The following is a 22,315-nucleotide window of genomic DNA, read 5'->3' as shown; positions in this document are numbered from 1 at the left end:
TTATGTCCACAGCATGTATTTATTGAAAAATATTCACATGACTATGTAAGGTACTGGGTAGACTCACAATGGGCAATTTTTAAACGCGAGTCAAATAAGGGTGTATGCCCTCTGTACTCTACGGATTTATTACAGATAAGTGGCTTCTACTTATCCATGTGGTTTTTCGCCCACTGACTGAAACCACAGTACCCAGAAAGATACTCAGTATGGTGTAAAGCATCGACAATTACATATCTGCATAATGGCAGCAGATTAGTCTTTGACAAACAGAATGCGATTTGGAAATATCTAGATTGAGCCCTCACTTCTGGTTACAATAGTGGCATTTTGTCACCTGGCACTGCAACAAACAATTAGAAAACCCAATTTCTTTACTAGGTCGATTGGTACAAAGATCTCCGTGCCAAACTGATAGTGAAAGCAAAACAATGAAAAATTTAAATTACACATAAATGCCAACTAATGTGATGGATGGTCAGATGGTATAACAGTAACGCACATAAATAAAAAAAACTAAGCAATATGCTAAATAGTGTGAGAGGAAGCTCAAAGATAAAAGTTACATGGTTAAGATGCTTTAACCATGTCTTATTAAAGTTGGATGATTGGTCCTTTCCCAATGAAAGTAACTGCGAGTGAGATGGCTAGCTATATACGATCTAGACATAACTTTAGTTTACAGTTGCATGGCTTCATTGCTAAAAGACAAAGCACTGTAACTCGACGACAAATGGCAAGATTGAATATTAGCATTGAGTTTGACCTCACCAATGGACATTTCATTTTGGACCATACTATTTTTGAGGCGCTTTGATGAGTCGTAGATAACTGCAGTTTCTAAAAAATGTATTATTGCCATTGCTAGAAAATTTAAACTTAAATGTTAGAGAAATAATGTGGTATTGGTAGATGCAATTTTAGAACAGAAATTTTTGTGTTTATCATTAAACTGGAAACCACAATTAAGCAAAAATTTATATTTAAAATTTTGGCCATTATAATACAAAATAGAATTAATAAATAAAAACTTTAAGTCTATACAGGAAACTATTTCTTTGGCCAACTTCTGGCCGAAGTAGACTGAGAGGCGAATATTGTCTTCTGCTTTTTCATTTTCTTCTTCCTTGGTTTTGAAGTCTGAAAATTTAAAAGTTGAAATTATTATCTCAAACAGATCAAATGCAAAAGCAACATGCCATTTTCTCTCTCTGTTGGTGCAGAGATGCTGCTTTTGCATACTGTATAGCTCAGCGTGTATTTCAGACTATTTAACATTAATATACACACAAAATCAGCAACCCATAAACTTCTTGATTGCATGTACTAGAAAGTCAGTATATGTAGAAACATAGAGGCATAATTACATGGGTGGCATTACATAAGGGAGATTGTAAACAAAGTATTTACAAAATACTTTTCCTCTTGAACTGCGAGAATGGGGTTGGCAAAATACATACCATCAAACAAATTAACAAGGAGGTATCAATTTTCCCAATAAAAGGTTTACAGTTGAAATATATTTGCTGAAATGTATATCCAAAATGCTACACAAGATATAACACTTTTGACCATGTAAACTGTTTGTACTTCCGAATGGTTGCAGTCACAGACTTGCCCTAACACACAAAAACATTAATTGGGTACTTTGTCTATTTTGCATTGAGACTAGTTTGGGTATGCAAGAAAAGTAACTGGGGCTTCGGACTGGCAACATCAGAGTGAGAGATGGGTAACAGGCTTTAGGGCTTTTTCTTTTGCCCTGAGTTTGGAGTCTTTGACCTCCTTCTTCTTGCTCCTGTTGGTCAAATAGGTCAGAACAGTTGTAATCTTTACTCTATTATTTATTTAACTTAGACAAATACAATAGTCCTTAATAGTAACCTGACACATACACTTTTTGTCGCTAGAATTCCAACCCATCAGAAAAGACATTCATTCATCAAATTTAGAGCTAAGTCATTTCAAGTTTGTCTTGGACTGTGTGGCACCAAAGATGACTGACCAGGAGGAGATCAAATTTCTTATGACTAAACTGTGTCCCTCTTCGGTAAGTATAACAAATATTGCATGTCAAAATGCATTATGGACTTCAATTACAACAAAACTAACAGACTCCATCAACTTCTCAGCAAGAAAAGATTGCAGATCACTAGGAATGATCCTAGTGATCTGCAATTCTTTTATCTTGAACAGTGGTGTGCAGTGACATTTGATGATAAGGAAGCTGTGCTGCCCTGGATAGAATCATCAGAAGCGTTATACAGTAGACCCCCCCTATAACACGGGTTCCTATAGTCCGGATTCCTATATCACGACGAAAAAATTGCAACAGTATCCATACAAACATGCTAAAAAAAAACTCCTATAATTTGGTAAAACGTCATCGCCGACTCGTGTCGCGACAGGATTGCACAACTGTTGAGTTTAAACGAGCAGCGGACCTAGCAAAACCCATTTATTATTTAACGTCTCTAAAGTTCAGAGAATTTTTTGCACAAAAATAATTTATCAGGAAGCATGCGAGCGCCATCTGGTGACAATCTCCGCGATGAAAACAAGCTTAAGCAACGGCGTAGTCGAACTGTGCACACTCGGTAAGTTTATATGGATTATTCCCAAAAAATTATACGTATTTTGGAATTGTTGAGTCAAATTAGAATCGATTAATTTTATGGAAGAAACCTTTCAAACAGCCGTGGGCTGTGATTGGCTGGTTTCCTGCAAGCTGGAACGTATCTACCGTGTTATAGGGGGGTCGACTGTACAATATTTTGGTGTGTAGCATTCAAGAGCTAAACTGTGTGAGGTAGGTGCTCTGTAAAGCGCATGCATGAATGCATATAATCTGGTTGCTTTACATGACTCAAATATTTTTGTTATGGAAGCTATCCTGTATTTATCATTTTTTTCACATATAGTAGTCTATAGAAATTTGTAATAAAACATTAATTTTAATTACAGTACATTAGTTGACTCCTACATTCAGTTGAAGAGGAACTTGGTCATGAATTGGTTCTGGCTTCAGCACTAAAAGATACTTTCATTACTTGGAAGAGAAGTTGGTGCTCCTTGTATGACTTCTGACATTTTAAACTTTTGCAGCAAGAAACCCAAGGCAAAACATAGTCTCTGTCAACCTCCTCAATATTCTATGTAGTCAAGAAAGCATCAATGTTTATTCTTTACTGATTTCCCCGACAGAAAGACGTCGTACGATCTGGCTGGATTGATGTTAATTTTGGAGCAACCGTCAAGGTAGAACAGGATTTCCATTATCCTCGATCCTTGCTTTCATCAACCAGAAGGCATTTTCAAGATTTTGAATAATTCTGACTGGCAGTGCACATTTGCAGTCATACCTGATTGGTCCAAATATGAGACTCAAATGCCAAAAGTGCAATGCCACTTGGCAGTGGACTTTTTCCTGAACATATTATAGATACTTTGCTGTGGAAGTGTCACTTTCCTTGTATTTTCTAAAATATAAATATGTATTGTGTGATTATTTTCATATTTTAACATACTTTGAATTACAGTCAAGTCCGCATAAGTAGACACTTTTCTGTGGTCCCGGCCCGACTTACATAGACATTAATGTTATATGGTGTCGAGTAAACCAGAGTTTTTAAACTCATCAACACTGTATAAATTGACTCACACCACATAGCAGAATCCAATTTTGCATTTTCTCACCTTTCTGCCTGAAACATACAAACTTGTATCTGAATTTGCAAAACAAAAAACCTTCCCAGAACAACATTAGTGGGAATTCTGAAGAAAAAGACGAAACTTTTTCTGGATCTTCGTTGTGGCTGTCTCAAGAATGCCAGACAAAGTCGCCATACAAAGCATACAAAGATGTCCTGGTATGTTGGCTAAAGCAAATTTGTTCATCAAATTTGTTCATCAAATCTTCCTGTTTCAGGGCTGATACTGAAACAAAAAGCGATGAAATTATTGAGGTACTTGGAGTAGAACCAACTTTAGTGTCAGTAATAAATGGTCAGAGATACAGTAGTGCTATATACAGTACATGCAATGTGTTTTTCTTCAACTTCGTTTTAGTCGTCATATCAGATAACACCCCAAGAGGAAGTGAAATGTGTCCTGTTGACTTATGTGGACTCGACTCAGGTACTTGGGAACATCCCATTTGACAGAGTAGTCTACACACAGTAGATAAGATCCTAAAGTGGTCTCAATGACACTTCCCAACTCAACTATTTCTGGAAATAGTTGAGTATCATGCTGATTGCTTGAGAAGCATTGGTTAGAAACTCTCAAATTGCAATACATTGTGGATGATCATCACCAACACATTCATGAGGTGTTCCAAAGACAAAAACTACTAAATTCAAAAAGATTCTGTAACCAACACAGAATCAAGCACATCTCTCCACCCTATCATCCACAGTCCAATGGACAAGCAGAAGCAAGCTTTCTTCAATTAAAAGGGGAGGGAAACATACAAAGCACGTTTGGCATTTCCAGTTGGACTTTTCTTTGGATGCAAATGTCTCTCCATGTAATGTTGCTGTCAAAATATTCAACAGTGTGTGACATCAATCAGATGGAAAGGCAATTCAACTAGTGTTGAAGTTTCTTTCCTGAGCACCATGCTTAAAGAATTTGTCTTTGCAGGACATCATATACAGCTGTCCATTTTTTGTGGGTGCTGAAGTGGAAAGGACACTGATGAATCAATTCAATGACAGCCTGAGAACAACCCTCTAGTTGTCATCACAGAAGCGTGTGTCAAATAGAGGGATTGGTTTACAGGACAACATCAAGCCTCCGGGACCAACCGTGATCAAAGAAACAGTGGCTGAGAGAGAGAGACTATTTTGCTGTATGAACTGCACTGGTTTGAAGTCATCTGGTTGAGATCCTGATCCCTTTACCTAACCCTTCAGTTATTTGCTTTGGGTAAGGAAGGAAAAATAAACCAACACCCAACAATATGATTCAGCATTATTCAGAATATTATGTAACTTTGGAACACTGAACTTTGAAAAAGATGAACTTGCCAGTCTCATTTGATTTTTGTAGTCATAAAAATATGTACTGTTCCCAACCCAGCTGTCTTGCATGATCAAAGTGGATGCTGTGACTGTTCACCTGTCAAAGAATTGTGAAGAACATTTTGCAACTCCTTTTATGCCCAAAAATAATAGAAAACTTGCATAATGTGCACCAAACCAGCAAAACATTTTTCAATAATACGTGGATTAATATGTCTTATTGTTGCGATATGAGGAAAGTGGTCCATCAACTGATACAATTATTATGAAAAAAAGAATTCAGTTCCATGCCACCAAATATGGTTTTTCTCTTCTGCAAGCACATCTAGTACTAACAAAATATTGGAGTGGTTGTTGCCAGATACAACAATGGATTTTAATAATAATGTTTGTGTGAATCTTCACAGAGCAAAAGGGGAAACATGCTTCTCAAACATTTTCAAGAAAAACACTTTGCAAAACTTGCAAGTATGAGTATCTTGATGAGTACTTTCCATCATGCATTGATGTGAAAAGTTACTAATGCAGATGCACATCAGCATGCTTTCTCTCTATCAATCTTGACCAGTATCTTAAATCTTAACTTTATGATGCCTCTTATAGTTTTATTAAATTTTTTTTGTTTGCGTTAGGAATGCAAACATACAAAATAAACAGATGTCAGCAGCAATCGCATTCTTAGACCAGCATGTCGAAAATGTGATGATTGTCATAATATAGTCAATTCAAATTTTAGACCAAGTGAAGGCACTTTTTTCTGTCTCAGAGCTTTTCAGAAAAGAATGTTTCATTCATTGAGTTTGATAGGGTAAATCTTCTGTTTTTGCCACTTGAAGCAACAATAAATGCCAAAAGTTACTGCAATATCTTAAATAATTGATGCAAGCTTGCAACCTACCAATTGTGCGGGGCCACACTCCATGCTCGGCAGTTCCTGATGCAAAAGTCCTGTCTAGCACCTTCCTCTGTTTTTAGAAGGACAAAGAGCCGCAAACAATCATGCAAGATGGAACCTTTAAGTCTGTGGAAAACTTATCTATTTTCCCATCCACTTCTGCCTTACATTACTTTTACTGTACATGTCATTTTAGGTGTTTTGAAGAAAAAAGAATTTATAAGACAATACTTACGGATGACGAACGACCACTTTTTTCCGAAATGGACATTCTTTTTGCAGGAGCTACAAAGTATTCATTGGTTAATAATAACATTTTAGCTTAATTAATTATTTCAAAAAAATTAATAATTTTACTTGATTTGAGGATATTTTCTGCTTTAGAATAATCGTAAGGAGTGAAAGGTTTGGTGTCTGCTTCGTCCACATTCAGAGAGAGATTGGTATGAACTTTGGTCCTGTTTCTTTTCCTCTTCCTCTTCCTTCCCTGAAATAGTCATTAAAGTAACATATTTGTTATTTTGATAATTAAATATTCAAGTTGGTCCATCAAACTTTTGATGCACAAACCTACTTTGAGTTAATTTGTTTCAGTTGCAGATGATTCTTGTAATCACATGAATGGCAAGTTGTAAAGGTAAAATTTAAACATTTCAGTTTTTTCTAGGGACGACTTCATTTTGAGTTGGTTGACGGAATTTGTGTTTAATAAAATATAGAAGGTACTAAGTCTTTGGACATCAGTCTTCACAGTCACCAGTCACATAACCTTATTATGGAGGCTATGCTTCTGCAATAATGCAGATTGATTAAAATGTCCTCCGGTGACATTGCCTTTTTTAGTAAAGGCAATGTCACCAGAGGACATTTTAATCAATTTGCATTATTGCAGAAGTGTAGCCTCCATAAAAAGGTCATCTATATAGATGAAGATTGTATGTCTCTGGTGATTGTGAACATGGATGTCCAAAGAGTTTTAGCATCATCTGTATTTTTATACTCTGTTCTAGAACATTTTTTCCATTTAATATTCTTTGTGGGGAGTAACCAGGGGCCATTTCATCAGCAATGTCCAACAATATGAAGCCACGATGCAACAAATAGTCATGATTTTGCCTGTGAGTGAGGTATTTGGCAAGGATGCAGTCAATGGGCAGACCTGCCAGGACTGGTTCAAACCCCATCCAGATGGCAATTCTATCATCAACAACGTTGTCCCGCGACCACCAGAAAATTAGGACAACTTGAGTGTTTCAATACACTCCAAAAATTGACCGTCTAATGCTAGCACATAAAGCAAAGATAACCTTAGAAGGGCTAGAACGTTCTGCCTCCTCCACCCCATGGCCCAGATTTGGTACCGGACAACTATAATCTATTTTGCACCCTGCAGAATGATGCTCAACACTTTCTTTGGAGAAAATCTCAAGTCTGCAAGATGCAATTGATGATGATGGTGATTACCTACAAGACAGAACTGTAATTGTTGTTGAGTTATTATGTCAAGTTGTAAAGATGAAATTTACACTGGGTATAATTATTGAAATTATACCCAGTGTAAATTTCATCCAATCCATATTTGTGTTTTTCAGTTTTTATTCAACGTTGAAATCATCCAGATATGTAAATGATTGCATGTCAGTAATGCCATCAAAGTACTTTAAAATTGCTGAGCAGCAATTTTAATGTGTGAGAAAGGCTGCATCATCGGGTTAACAAAAGCAGATTGGCTTCTGTCGAGTCAAGTGCCTGTGGTAACCGAGTTCCACTAATTGGATGTTAAGGTTTTTTGGTGAAAAGGCTTCCTGGGCCTAGTATGAGAATTAACTTTTATAATCATTTTGCTAATATGGTGGGTATTTAGCAAGGTAAGCAGTAATGGAAACATGACTAATATTAAGCAAACACTTCAATTGCTTGTAAAAGGAGAAGAGACTCTCGCTAACATTTTTCCCAAGAAGGACAGCTGGTTAAGATGTGTTCAGGCATTGGGGTCGATCCTCTCCTAACTGGAATGCCAGAAGAGACAATCGGAATAGCATTGCAAAGGAAACCTTTCTTCCCATACTGCCGGCAAGCAACTAGTGGGAGGAAATTTGTAAATATAGCAACTGTTACATGTCCCAATATTGTTTGCAGTGGCAGTGTGACAAAAAAGAAAGAAAAAAAAAAAAAACCAAGGACCACTTCAAATTGGCAGCCTGTTATCTTTATGATAAATCCCCATCCATATGGGAATGGACAACCATTCATTGTAGCTCTCTGAAAGAAGCTATATGATTAATCATACTAATCGATACCTTAATAATAATAGTAATGACAGTTAAATTTTATAATAATTTATAATTATATATAATAATGATTTGTCATTATTGTTAGAATATGGCCGACGAGATGAGATGAGATGGCTGCCAAGTTTTTGGACAAAATTTCGCAACCATGATCAATTTTTGATATTCAACAAGGACTGCAACAACCAATGTACTGTACAAGATAGAAATAGTCTGAATCTGTGACCAACTAATGTATTTGTCTTTTTTCTGGCTATCCAAATAGATAAAGAATCTGTTTTACGAGGTTTAGTCTATCAGAAATAAAGAAAATGCATCCATCTCGAGCCTGCACTATAAACAATACATAACAAAACTGATCAATCAATGAACTGCCTGTCATTGTGATTAAAAATCTTACCTTTTTCACTTCTGCCACCACTTCTATTTCGGAATCGCTTTTGTTTTCTTCATCAACAAGTTCCATAGTCTCCTTGCTTTCTTCGACTTTTTTCTACAGAATGTATAATGACAATAAATGGTAAGTCATTTGGCAAACAAATTTGTCTTTGGATTTTCTTACAATGGTTTAAGTCTTGTCAGAGACAATTCGTCCTGCCATGACCATTTATCCAAAATCAAAAAGGTATAGTATCAGACCATAATGGAGAATTATTTTTTGATTTAGGATAGACTTTTGAAAATTGTGAAGAGCCCAAATGGTTAAGAGTTGAAAGTTTAATTTTGGTACACAGTTTGAGAATGTACCCTAAGAAGGGTTTTCCAAAATTCCTTTCCCCATGGGAGGAGAGGGAAAAGGTTAAGGATTACTCTAAACTTGGCTTCTACTGTACTATTTTAGATGCAGTTTTTTTGTGGGAAATCAAACATACTTTTTGAACCATCTAAAAATTCTGTAATTAGTCTCAGCAGAGGGTGAACCTAATTATTCCACCTGGTGAAATGGCTATAATCTAATAATCCTAATCTTTGCTATTGTTACTTTTTGCCTGAGCAACGCTGGGCTCATTGCTAGTAAATATATATAAAACTGTTGTCATGGCACATAATATAGAAAACTCGAGTTCCGTAATAAAATGATATGCGATTTAATTATTTCTGTAGCATAAGCAAAACTTTCTGTAATTTTGACATTTTGTTCATTTTTGCATCACACTAAAGTGACAAAAACGCCACAGGTCATTTTTCTTTCTGCTAGAAAGGACCGAATGTCTTGTTAAGGCCTTACTAAATATTACCGCATAAGTGGATGATGAGTTTATGTTCACAATTCCATATATTATTTGGTGAAATGAAAAGAATAAAGTGTACATAACTTTTGTGTTTACCTGAATGTTAGTAGATTCATCGTCATCATGAATGGTGGCAGGAGATTTCTCTTTGGAATCTTCTTGAGACTGCAAGTCTTCCAAATGTTTAAACAACTAAAAAAAATTGTTTCTAATCAGTACCCAGCTTACTTATAAAACAGAATATTAAAATATGTATGTATTTTACATTTTGTATCCTCTTATTATTGGAAGTGGACTGTGCTTTTGTTGCCGACTGGTCATTTGTGGAATGTGGCGGATAGTCAGGTTTTGCCATTTTATACTGTAAAAGAAACAGACAATACTAATGATTAAATCAGAATATAAATACACAATACAAAAGACATAAAAAATTACTTATTAAAAACGTCAAAATAGAGGAAGTATTTTGCATACCACTATCCTGGTGTTACCAATATATGGAAAAACAGCATATCCCACATTAAGAAGTTATTTGGGAAAAAGGAACATGTGTTTTGTTTCATCAGCATTTTAATGTGCTGTACTGTATTAAAGCAGATGTAAAACTTGTAGGAGCATGTAACTGAACTGTGAAAGATTATCAGAAGATGGATCAATGATGCCCAAATCCAAATTTATTAGTAACTCATTTTTTATACTTTTGTGAGACATGCCGCCTTTTCACTCGGCCCCTCGTATTATAGGGAGTACAAGACACTACTGGCACAGCATTAATCTCTGCCAGTATATAAACAGTACAGTTTATGTGGACTTTAACATGATCCAAAAGGCATCGTGGATCACCAGCATGTGCAATGCCACTCTGGTGTGTTTAAATGTGGTGCATGCCCAACATGGGATTTGCAAAAGAACCCATACAATAATGCTCATTGCTATTTGATAAACTGAATAATCTAATTTCTTCAAACTAGTAAGAAAACATCCAGCAATGAGTCGCTTAACTTAACCAGAAGTGTTTAAAACTGCATGTGTGGTGTCATCTGTTATTTTATATTTATAATTATTATAAAACGGCAAAAAGTTTAATTTTGAGAGTAGAAATGGGGTTTTTTGAATATTGAATAAAAAATTGTAAATTCCAACGAGTAAAATCGTCATTAAGTACAATTCTACTCGAGATATGATATATGACCTCCATTTATCTCCTCACCCTGTCAACCTTTAACCGCTAAAATTTAACAGCATTGATTCCCTTACTACACAAATCTCCCTGCAAAATATCAGAAATTTTCAACAAAATACACAAGAGTTATTAAGATTCGAAGAGGGTGAACAAAATCATGCCACCCACACTAACATCTATAGGGTGTCCCAAAAGTAATGCAGGATTTAAATTTTAAAAATAATGTATTATTTATTCATTAATTGGCAAAGTTGTTACATCATTTTAAAGGGTAAACATTGCAATTAAATATCTGACGAATGGGCCCATTACTATTCTGACTCTCAATTACAGTTTAGAACAGTTGCAACTCAGTTTCATCAATAACTTTTCAAATTTCTGCTTTCAATTCAGAAATTGTTCTTGTTTTAGTGACAAATTTTACAAATTCCAGATAAAAACATTGCACAATCTTGGTGGCCAATTTCGATCGTCGTCGAGAGAGACAAGTTGCCCCACAAACTTCTACAGCAAAACCCGGTTGCTTTGTGTGCCGTACAACAGGTTGCACCAGCCTGCCAGAACCATGCATCATTCAAATCCGTGCCATCCAAATGAGGCCACAAAAACTTTGACACTGTCTCGCAATAATGCACACCATTAATGGTAACAGCATTTTCAAAGAAATATGGCTGAAAATTTTTCCAATCACTCCCCCGGTCAAAAATCCACACAAACTGTCACTTATTGGGCATGCATCAGTTGTTCTTTGCACATGGTACAGTCATTTCATTTGGCATGTTTCTCCAACTGAAAATGCCACGAAATTTGCACACAGTTGCAGCAAAACTTTCCCCATACTTGTAATAAGTTTTGATAATCATTACATGCTCCTCCATTCTGTATCACTCCATATTAACTAACTGAAATGTGTTTACTACAAGTTGTCACTTCATATGGGACAGCCAACCCATGGGGAAGAAAATGATGCAAAAATTTAATTCATGCATTATTTTGTGGACACCCTTTATATATAAAAAAACCCCCAAATTTTATTGCATTTCTTTACATTCTAAAGTCCAAAATCCAATAATGTAAAATTTGAGGGGAGGAGTGGGGTATCATTTTTTGATTGATTGCCATACTTTCTCTGTTATAACAGCCGAAAAAGTAAAACATGACACACATGATTCTAAAACTCTAATTCTAGCACAAATTTAAAGATGTTTCTTATGGAAATGATTTTTGTGTTCTTTAAGTGCGTACCTCTAAACAAATGGTTCCCAATTAGGGGTACGCGAAACTGTATGAAGGGGTATGCGCGGCAATCTAAAATCAGTCGATTTAAAATTTAAATGCATGAGATGAAGCAATCAAAAAAATAATGGGTGGACGATCAAAAATTCAGCAATTTACAACAAATGCCAAATGCACAAATTCGTTTATTTATAACTAAAAATATTCTCGAAATTTCATAAAAAAGAACATTTGTGACAATATCTAAATGAAATTCTTACGCAAGAAACAAAAATTGTACAATTATCATTATCATCATGTCAGCAGCTTCAGATATGATAATAAGCGGCAATAAAATATTTACTACCATTTTGCACAACATACCTCTGCGAGAGCGGATTTTCGGCCACGACAAACATGAAAACTAAACATCGTCACCGACTTCAACTCGAAGATGACTCGAGACTGAAGCTGACCAAAAAGCAACCAGATTTTACAAAGTTGTGCAAAGAAAATCGTGCACATTTGTCACATTAAAATTAAATAACCTTATGTTATTTTCATTATTAGAATGTATTTTAAAAGTAATAAATGTAAAAAAACTTATTCTATTTATCACTAGCTGTCTACCCACAGCTTCGCTTGCATTACATTGATTTCTCGTGGCAGTAAAATGTAGTCTATCTCTGTGCCAAATTTTATTAAAACCTGTTCAGCGGTTTAGACGTGAAAAGGTAACAGATAGACAGACAGAATTACCTTCAAATTTATAATATTAGTGTGGATTAATATGAATTTCTGCCATAAGGGTACACTCTTTCTTGAAGTGGTATGCAGGAAAAACTGCTCTAAACTAAGATTTTGCTAATCTTGGAAGACAGTTACCATCCATTATGAGCAACCAGAAATGAGATGCGATTCAACCGTCCTATTAATTTCTTTTGTACATTGTCTGTCGTTTCCACTCGAATCATTTGATATTCCATGCCGGGGAAATTTCAGACAGTAACGATAAGGACAGAATAAAGAACAAACATTAAATTTTAGAGAACAAGTGTTAAATTTTGTTTATCCTGTCGATGGGTAAAAGTGCAATTATAACCAAAAGATTGATTAAACAATGCTATTGAAAATACACCCGACACATGGACAGTTTAAAAGATTTTTGGTAAACAACAGTAGTTTGAGTTCCCAAAATATTTTTTAAAAATAATTTCTAGAACAAACTATTGTCGATCATCCAAATTCACACTTAGCCATTTCAGAAATTATTTTGACTTAAAACTTTAAATTTCATTAAAGCCAAATGCTTAAATAAAATATTTGGCAATTAATTTTTAAAGATATTGTCATTTAAATAATATCACAATATTAGACATTAAGAGGCTTCTATGAACTTACTTGAACAAATTGCAATATTTGTAAAAATTATTCGAATGCATTTATAAAACAGCATTAGTAAATTAACCAATTACTTACTCTCTGGTAAGGGCTGATAAAATTCAGAGAAGTCGACTTGGAATCACAGTTTCTAACCTAAGAGGAAATAGTAAATATCATAAACAATTAGACAAAAATATCCAAATTTTGAATTTAATTATATCTCCTATTTGTATGATCGCCAACAAAAGAAAGTACGCTCCCAGACAAAATTATTGACCCGACTGCAATGCCACAAGCATTGGAGGTACCGATGATTCTTTTAAACTATACTGTTAGTTTGAAAGAAATCATCACTTTGCCAGTATCATATTCACTTGTTACCATAGCATTACGTTCATACTAATAATGCTTTGTTCAAGTCAGACTTGATGTGTAACTTTTTGTCGACAAACATATTTGGTAGAATTTTAAAATCCGACTGTAAAGTCTATTCGAGATTTTAAGAAAAAGAAACATTTTGTGTTTTGTTTCTTTCTTGTCTTTTGACATTCAAAATGCAAAAAGATTTTTTTTTTTAAATACGGTCAAGTTCTTCACTTTCAAGGAACTCACTTTTTAGTATATAATAATTTGATAACTAACCCATTTTGTTCATTTTTGATCACGGAACAGTAATGGCAAAATCGTTTGCAAAAATTAAATTTTATCGTCTATTTTCTGTTTAATCTATAATTTTACCATTTAAAATAATGTTTGGTGCATTGCATTGTATTCACTGCAAAAAATTAAATGATCCTATCATGTTAGGAAATTTTATAGTTTTCCTTTTAACTTGCAGTGAACGAAACTCTCTTACATATGCAAATGCATTAAGTCCGAAAGTCAAGGACTTCTTGCATCAAATTGCATTCTGTACATTTTATAACAAACGTGACTCTATAATGTAATCGATGTAATTTTCTAAAGTTCTGTTTTGTGGAACTTAGAGAAAATATGAACAAAAAATATAATTTCAAATTTTGGTTTGGTTATAATAATAAAATTAGGATGTTTAAAATTATGAAGTTATTTTGGCGGCTTTAATTAACTATTTGATGTAAAAATACCTCAGAAGACCGCTCAAACACCGTGGCGGATAACTTGGTCGAATTCACCAGACGAATATCTCCACTGATGGGTGGAATCTCGGGCAGAAACGTCGATTCGTCCAAACAACCTGAAACATAAATATTAATGCATTACTCCTTACTAATCAAATAAATGATAAATTTAATTATAATTGTCTTACATGAGCATTCGTAATAAAAACATTTAAGATAAATTAACGGCAAGTTTATGCAAGTTTGAGCAACTTGATAGCCAATTGCACACACCAAAGTTGATCGCCAAGAGACTGCATTTATGCCATTTCTTAGCAGTATATGGACCGTGCAAAAAGATAAACCCCAGAAGACCATTATCTTTGGCTCAGTGCCAAAGATAAAGTGACTTACTTCACACTGTAGAAAAAATTTCCAGTTTAAATTTATCAAAAGTAAGAGTGTAAGTAATCCACATAATTATGGCCTAAACAAATCTAACGTATACTTATTGACTTTACGGTAAAAGTTTATTATCTCCTTTAAATGCCATTCACTTTCAGACATTTATATTATAAATATGTTAATAAGGCAGCAAGCAAATAGGTTTGCAACCTTACACACTCGAGATACGACCTCTGATCTCCTCCATTCCTCCCTCGACTTATAATCTCCAAAATGTAATAGCACCAACAATCCACACGTAAAAGTATTCTTTCCAATTTCAAATATTTGGTCCTGGGACCACCAAGACAAAGCAAAATACAAGGCCGACACACACATGGAATTTCACTCTGAACTTTTTAACATTTTCCAAATCAGGACCTTAAAACATTGGGAAACAAAAAATCCAAAGGTAGAAATTTGACCAATTACAGTTCTTTCCATCTGTTACTTTAACAGCCAGAAAGTAAAAACAGATAAACATAAAAGCATTAATAGCTTCTTTAGCAGGATTTGGAATAAAGATTTTGTTAAATAACAACAGCAGAAAGTTACTCAAAACAAAAACTTACTCAGCAATGTGGGTAGATTGCTGTCATTCTCATGCACAACGTCGTGGGGGCAGTGAAGAATGTTGTCCAAGTCAATTGTGTTGTTGGGCAGGGAGATGACTGTGTCAGACTTCACCACGTCAACCTGCATAAACAAAGGAACTGCAGTTAATAAATAAGCCTACTATGTTAAAACTTAAAATTTATACACCCATTAGAAATTTACACCATTGATACATTTAAGCTGTTTACTTAACTCACTCTTGACAAACGTATGCCTTGTATAATCAAATATCACTGATATAAAACTAAAATTTATTTATATAACTTATGATTCACTTTCACTTGTGTTTATAGTGGTTATGATTTTGATTTTGATTTTGAACAGTATACACTAATCAGTTTAAATATATTACACATATCTATTTAAATTATTTTAATCTTTAAGGAGTCCTTTGACTGCTACTATATTTAAATACTTAAATTAATAACAATTTTAATGTGGCAAAACTATGAATAAGTTCTCAAATAAATTTATTGTTGAATTATGTAGATCTTGTGAAGCTTATAAGAGCAATAAATGCAAGAAAAATTAACTGTTAATTCTAATTATTTATATCTAACTGTTAAGTTATGAAAGTATTAAGTTAGATCTAACAGTTAGATAGGAATGAGATTTTCAAATATTTCTAAATTTTACAAATGTTATAATTTATTCTTTACGACTAGCAAAAGAATAAAGTCTAGTCTAACTCCACACCTAAAATTCATTCTTTACCACTTAATTCCCCATTTGGACAATAGTTTATCATTGTCTGCCACCACTCATACCAAATTGATGGTTTTGGAGGTTTCTGCTTGTGGATTTAGAGTTTGTTTCTAATAGCAACTGTTCCTTTGACATGAAAGGAGGTTAGATTGCCGTGATCTGGGAATTTATAAGCTGGCAGCGACCTCTGGATCTTCCTCTCCTTTCCAAGATAGTTCCCGCAACATCTCAATGACTCTGGGATGATGCGGTTGACTTTTAGTGATGTGAAGATGATCCGAGGATGGGAGACTAAGACGGGCACGAGACACACATGCAACAATTGGTCTAACACTTGGTGCTTTAGGGAGAAGAAGAAGCCACCGTATTCTTGAATTCCCAGGTTTTTATTCATTTCTATCCTCGATCACCCATTCTGATTGGTGACTTTTCCTCGTTTTCGCTTTCCAAGAGGTCAAGCACTTGTTACTAACTGTAATGAGATCTCAACTTGGATCGTGGGAGAGGTCAAAATCAAAGTTTAACTCAATCCCAACCAGAGATGGTCTATCTTGGAACTTACATTCTTCTATTGTTTAAAAGTTCACATTGAGTTTTCAAACAAAAGAAAATGATTTTTAGCTTTTTTTTTCTTAAAAAAAAATATGAATTTTAGTGAGGGTTTGGACCTGTCCAGAACCTCACAGCTTTGTTATTTCAGATACAGGCTATGTAAGAAAATAATTTTATTTAGCATTAATCTTTGGAATTTTTATCATTTTAAGAATAAAGAGTGGGGCAATTATAATGCTGCTTTAGCATATTAGCCTTATTATATTTTAATAAAGGTACTTTTTTATGTAGTTTTTCTTTTTTGCCTTTCGGATTAAACTGAACTTAACTGATCACATAGTCAAACGTTGTAAAGAATTAAATCATTTGTTAATGCAAGCAAAATATAATTTTCAAACCTGTGTTAAAGATAGCTCTCTAGCTTCCAGAATTATTTTATGAACTTCGTTCAAGTACTGTCGGAGTAAAGGCGGCACTGGGTGACAGCATGCCATCAAACCCTGTTGTTCTCTATTAACAAAATAATAATTTTTTATCTCTATGATTATAAACTTTTATAAATAGATGTTACAAAGCATTAAATATTGTACCTGGGTAACACTTCGGCAATTTGGAAAAGCATATGATTGGGCAAAACATATCTAAACAATAAATATATATATTATTAAATTTTAGCTTTAAATAAAATAATACGTTTAAAGGTATATTTACCCAATAAATATATAAAACTAAATTACCCAACCCAACAAATATATATACCCCATTATTAATTAGCACTGAAGTTTAATTAACAATTGCAACAACTTAGTACAGTAGAGCGTCGTTTATCCGAAAGAATTCCAGTCGGCAAATTTAAATTTTCGCTAGTGCTGTGGTGCTGCAATCTTTGGCTACTCCAATATTTTTTTTTGTTGATGTGTGTGTTTTAGCTGGCAGCACTGGCACTTTTGTGTCGTGTTTTTCTGAGGACTGTGTGTCGTGCTGAATCAAACATTTTTGATACTAGATTAACTTCTAAAGTATATATTTTTTTGTTTTTATATTTTTCAATATATTTATTTTGTTTGTAAAAAATAAAGAAATAATTTTTAACGATACNACTATTTTCAATTATATTTTTTGTTAAATAAAAAGTACAATTTTGAAATAATTATTTTTTAAAGAATAAAAAATGATATATCTAATTTTGTTATACTTTTATTTTTCAAGTCATTATGTAATTCAGAAAATTATTTGGAAAAAAGAGTACTGAACAGCTCCAGTCTCTCCTACATTATAAATAGCTGGAGATTAATGCACAAACATTGTGAGTAGTTCATTCAAACTTGATTATGACACACAAATGCCTTGTGAATTTAAATTCTGTTTAAATTTATAAGGTATAAATCAAAAGCTCAATTGTTAGAAAAGGTTTATATATGATTCTTGATTTCAATATAAAAATCTAATATGATTTTGGAATTTTTACAATTAATCTAATCTGAGCTTTTTATTATCAAAAATTATTTCAGGAATCAAATCAGACCTTGAACAAAAATTTAATAATTGTGAGAAAATGAAAATTTGATTATTAGTGTATCACTATGAAAGTAATAGAATTAGTCATTCCATATGTCATATTGAAGGGATTCATGTAAATAAATTTTATAATTAGACTTTATTCAAATATGTATTGTTTTTAATAGTTACTTTGTTTTTTGAAGTATTGGATTGATGCATAAGTCATTTTTTTAGTATCATGTTCCAGTTACACACATGAATTGGATTCATCAAATTGCTGGTTTGTTTCATACAGGTCACAAAGAATGGAGTGTCAAGTTGAGAAGAAAGAACCTATAGAACCTAAAAACCATTTCTCACCACCTGTGACAATGCAAGACAAGAAGGGGTTGCCACTGGTCATAAGGATGGCATTATTGTCAAAGCAAAGAGGCACATATGGCAAAAAATTGGTTTTTGTTGGCATCAGTGAAATTAAGTGGTATCCCTACTACCAGCTTACCTTTCAGCTTAACTATAAACTTGCAGATGCTAAATTATTGTTGCCCAGTTACATTTTATATCAGTGGATAATTTTCTTGTTTAGTGGGGATTCTCTTGGAATACTGTGTTCAGACTGTTTTCATCAAAGTTTGAGAAGCAACTGCTATAAATGCTGTCATTGAAGTAAAAAGTTCTCTCTCTGAAACAGGAAACCACTTTCAGGCCTCTGTGCCTAACATTTTCCCTGAATACAGCACAAATGTTTTTGGCAGCATCAGTGTTGGAGATACCTTTGTTGAACTCATACAGAAGCAGGTGTTGAAAGTGTTTTTTCTCAACTTGACACTTTATTCTTTGTGAGCTGTAAAAGACAAATCTGTAATTTAATGAATCCAATAACAACAAATATGTATAACAGGAACATAACATTATGAAATGATATATTGCTGCATCAACACTGACAATTCTTCTAAGAGAAAAATGGAGAATTGACATGGCATGAACTTATGTATCAACCCAATAGTTTATTATAGTATTTTACTTTATAAATTTATTTGTAAAAATATATTTGTAAGCAATATAAAAATAAAATTATAATAATATTTAGATAGCATCCAATACATTTTTTTTTTTTGTTAATTTTCTGTTTATTTGTATATATTCTATAAATTTTATATTGTATGCAGAATTATACTCAATGGTGTGTTATGGATCTCAGGGCCTTAGAAAAAATAAACTTTGGAGCCTATTTCATTACACATTCTGTATTTTAAAAAAATTAAGCCTTAGAAGGTCAAAAAACACCATTCTTTGACTTTGATGCAGGGACTTCAGATCAATTTAAATTTATTTGAGAGTTCCCTCAGAATTGGGGGCCCTAGGCAAACATCTTTTTTGCTTATGGTATAACATGCCATTGATTATACTCTATATTAATCCTTTATATTGAATGAGTTTTGTGCCATAAAAATGAATAACATAACGTTAATTGCTGGTATTTTAATTTTAATATTTAATAGTCTTAAAAGCAGCATAAAAGTGAATAAAAATAATTAATTATATAAATATTTATAGTCTTGGTTAGTTATATTTCCTGAAGGAACTCGTTTCAATCCTGCATCTGTGGAAATTCTTAATAAAAGCAGACAGTTTGCAGAGGAACAAGGTAAATTAAAATTAAGAATACATTTAAAAAAATTAATTTAATTTTCCTGTTTAAAAAATACTTATTATTTCCTAGGTCTATGTCCATATTCTCATTTATTAACTCCTAGAATACGTGGCTTGCAGATGGCATTAGATGGTCTTCGAAGTAATTTGGATGCAATTTATGATGTAACTGTGGTATATTCCAACACTTTCAATAAAGGATTTCGTGTTAAGGCTCCTTCCATGTTTGGTAAAGATTAATTTTTATATTATATTTTAAATATGAATTGTATTTTATTGTTTGAAATGAAAGCAGAAAATTATTTTCTGTTACTCTTTCTGCTCTATATGCCCTCCTAGTTTGCACAGGACAAAGAGTTAAAAATAAAAATAACATCATCCATCATAGGTTTGGCCAAGTCCACATTGGGGATGGCAGGTAGTGAGGGACAGAGCTTGACATATCTGGGAAAGACCACCCCAAAAATTTCTGGAGCTTTTCAATTGCTTAGATTTAATCCTGTGTCCTCCCAGAGCAGTAAGTTGACACTAAGCACTTCAGCCATCTGGCTGATGAAGCAGAAAATGATTAGATTGTATATTATATACAGTCGATCCCCCCTATAACACGGTAGATACGTTCCACTTTATAAGAATTTCGTGTTGCAGGAATCCTTAAATACATGAGCCAATCACAGCCTGACACGTGTGCAGTTTACGGACTATGGCTGTTTAAAAGGTTTTCTTCCATAAAATTAATCGATTCTAGACTAATTTGACTCAACATTTTCAAAACACACATAATATTTTGGGAATAATTTGTATAAACTATGCTATAAACAAAAAATTGTAGGATTACTTACCGAGTGTGGACCATTCAACCACGCCATTGCTTAAGCTTGTTTTCATCGCAGAGCAGCACACCAAACGGCGGCTGCATTTTCTGATAAGTTATTTTTCTGCGAAATGGAGACATCATTAATAGAAATAATTTTTTAATGCTATTGAATAAGAAATGTTTTTTCACAAGAAATGTATGAAATTACAGTACTTATTAGACTTACAGTACCTAATTTATATACTGTACAGACGATAGTAAACTCAACTTACTCGCCTAAACTCTCCGTAGCATGTAAGTGGTTCGACTGCTCATCCACTGTTGGTCCAGATTCGACCAATCCTGTCGCAACATGAGTCGGCGATGACGTTTTACCGCATTTTACGAGTCTCTTTTAGCATCTTTATACGAATACAGTCGCAATTTTTTCACCTCGATATACGAATCCGCATTATATGAACTCGCGTTATAGGGGTCTACTGTACTTTGATCAGTAGTCAGTTGACTGAAATTTAAAAATATTTTAATTCTGTATTTTCAGGGAATTGGTAACTTATTTGAACTTAGACATATTTTTTATTTATCTAACTACTGTATATAGACCCCACTTCATTCTAGGACACTTTAAATAAAGTACAAATGCATTTCAGGCACAGATTTTATTTGATTCTCACTCCTCTTAAATGTATAACTAAAAGCTATAAAGTACCATATGCACACATTTAAAACTTATTTTAACATTATTTACATTGCGTGTGTGTGTGCATGCATGTGTGTGTACACATATAACCTTAAACTTGCAAATTTAATTTATCATTTATTCCCTGACAATACAGCCTTTCATATGGATCTGTTATTGATATTTTGCTATTTTAATTTTTTTTATATACCATGGACCTATACAATACAATAGTTTAAAAACTACAATTATATTAAATCTAAAAAATAAAAAATGATAGTGACCAGTTCTAATAAATCAAAATAGTTATATAAAATAGTTTCAAAAATTTTGAATTGCTACAGACTAAATATTTTCAGAATCAGTAGAATTGCTGTGGTAAATAGTGTAATTCATGCAAAGATATGGTAAGTCATGCTTGTCTATATACAGGATGGGGCAAAGAAACAAGAGATTATAAAAACTTAATAACTTAGTGAAATGATTTATTTAAGAAATTACAAATGTATCAGCTTAAATGTTATAAAGAAGCATTTTATTTTTTGAAAATGACATCTTTTAAGATGACCTCCATCTCTGAGCAGATATTCCTTTATTTTTGAACACGTATCAACTATTACAGACTGCAACATTTCCAATGGGATTCTGGCTATTTCTTCACTAATTCTTCACTTGAGTTTGGCAATATTATGTAGTGGGGTTAATGTACATCTTGCTCTTCAAATATCCCCACAAGAAAAAATGACATGGTGACAAATCAGGTGATCTCGTGGGCCAAGAAATGTCACCATTCTTAGAGATGATATGACCAGGAAACAAGTGTCTTAGAGCAATCGTGGATATTCTGATTGTGTGAGCAGTTGACCCATCTTGTTGGAACCATGTCTGATCAATTAACATTAGGAAATCTGGTTAACTCTTGCATCAAAAACATCTTGATTATGTGTACATAGTGGGCTGATGTAACAGTGTTTGCATTTTTGTCTCTGTCTTCAAAAAAGTAAGGTCCAACAATCCAGAAAGACAATATTGCTCACCACATATAGTT

General features: G+C 33.6%; 1 protein-coding gene and 1 long non-coding RNA gene across 2 annotated transcripts; one reads left to right on the top strand and one right to left on the bottom strand.

The window, feature by feature from the left end:
* Positions 1 to 974: 974 nt before the first annotated feature.
* LOC111619841 (exosome component 10-like) lies at positions 975 to 17,278 on the bottom strand. The gene is made up of 11 exons (XM_023361661.1): positions 17,209 to 17,278; positions 17,017 to 17,128; positions 15,319 to 15,442; positions 14,330 to 14,439; positions 13,320 to 13,376; positions 9,708 to 9,803; positions 9,539 to 9,634; positions 8,611 to 8,703; positions 6,277 to 6,406; positions 6,155 to 6,204; positions 975 to 1,140 (listed from the first exon to the last, which is right to left on the bottom strand). The coding sequence occupies exons 1-11, from the start codon at positions 17,238 to 17,240 to the stop codon at positions 1,051 to 1,053; spliced, it is 990 nt and encodes a 329-aa protein (XP_023217429.1). The 5' UTR covers positions 17,241 to 17,278; the 3' UTR covers positions 975 to 1,050.
* A 549-nt stretch (positions 17,279 to 17,827) lies between these two features.
* On the top strand, positions 17,828 to 20,387 carry LOC111619827. The gene is made up of 3 exons (XR_002755823.1): positions 17,828 to 17,924; positions 19,676 to 19,766; positions 19,842 to 20,387. It is a non-coding gene; the product is annotated as an uncharacterized LOC111619827 (long non-coding RNA).
* Positions 20,388 to 22,315: the final 1,928 nt, after the last annotated feature.

This window comes from Centruroides sculpturatus, unplaced genomic scaffold, assembly GCF_000671375.1.
Source record: "Centruroides sculpturatus isolate CEXI.00-Female unplaced genomic scaffold, Cexi_2.0 scaffold138, whole genome shotgun sequence".
NCBI classification, from domain to species: domain Eukaryota; kingdom Metazoa; phylum Arthropoda; class Arachnida; order Scorpiones; family Buthidae; genus Centruroides; species Centruroides sculpturatus.
Note: the sequence above shows the minus strand (reverse complement) of the source record. Positions and strands in the feature narration are given on the sequence as shown.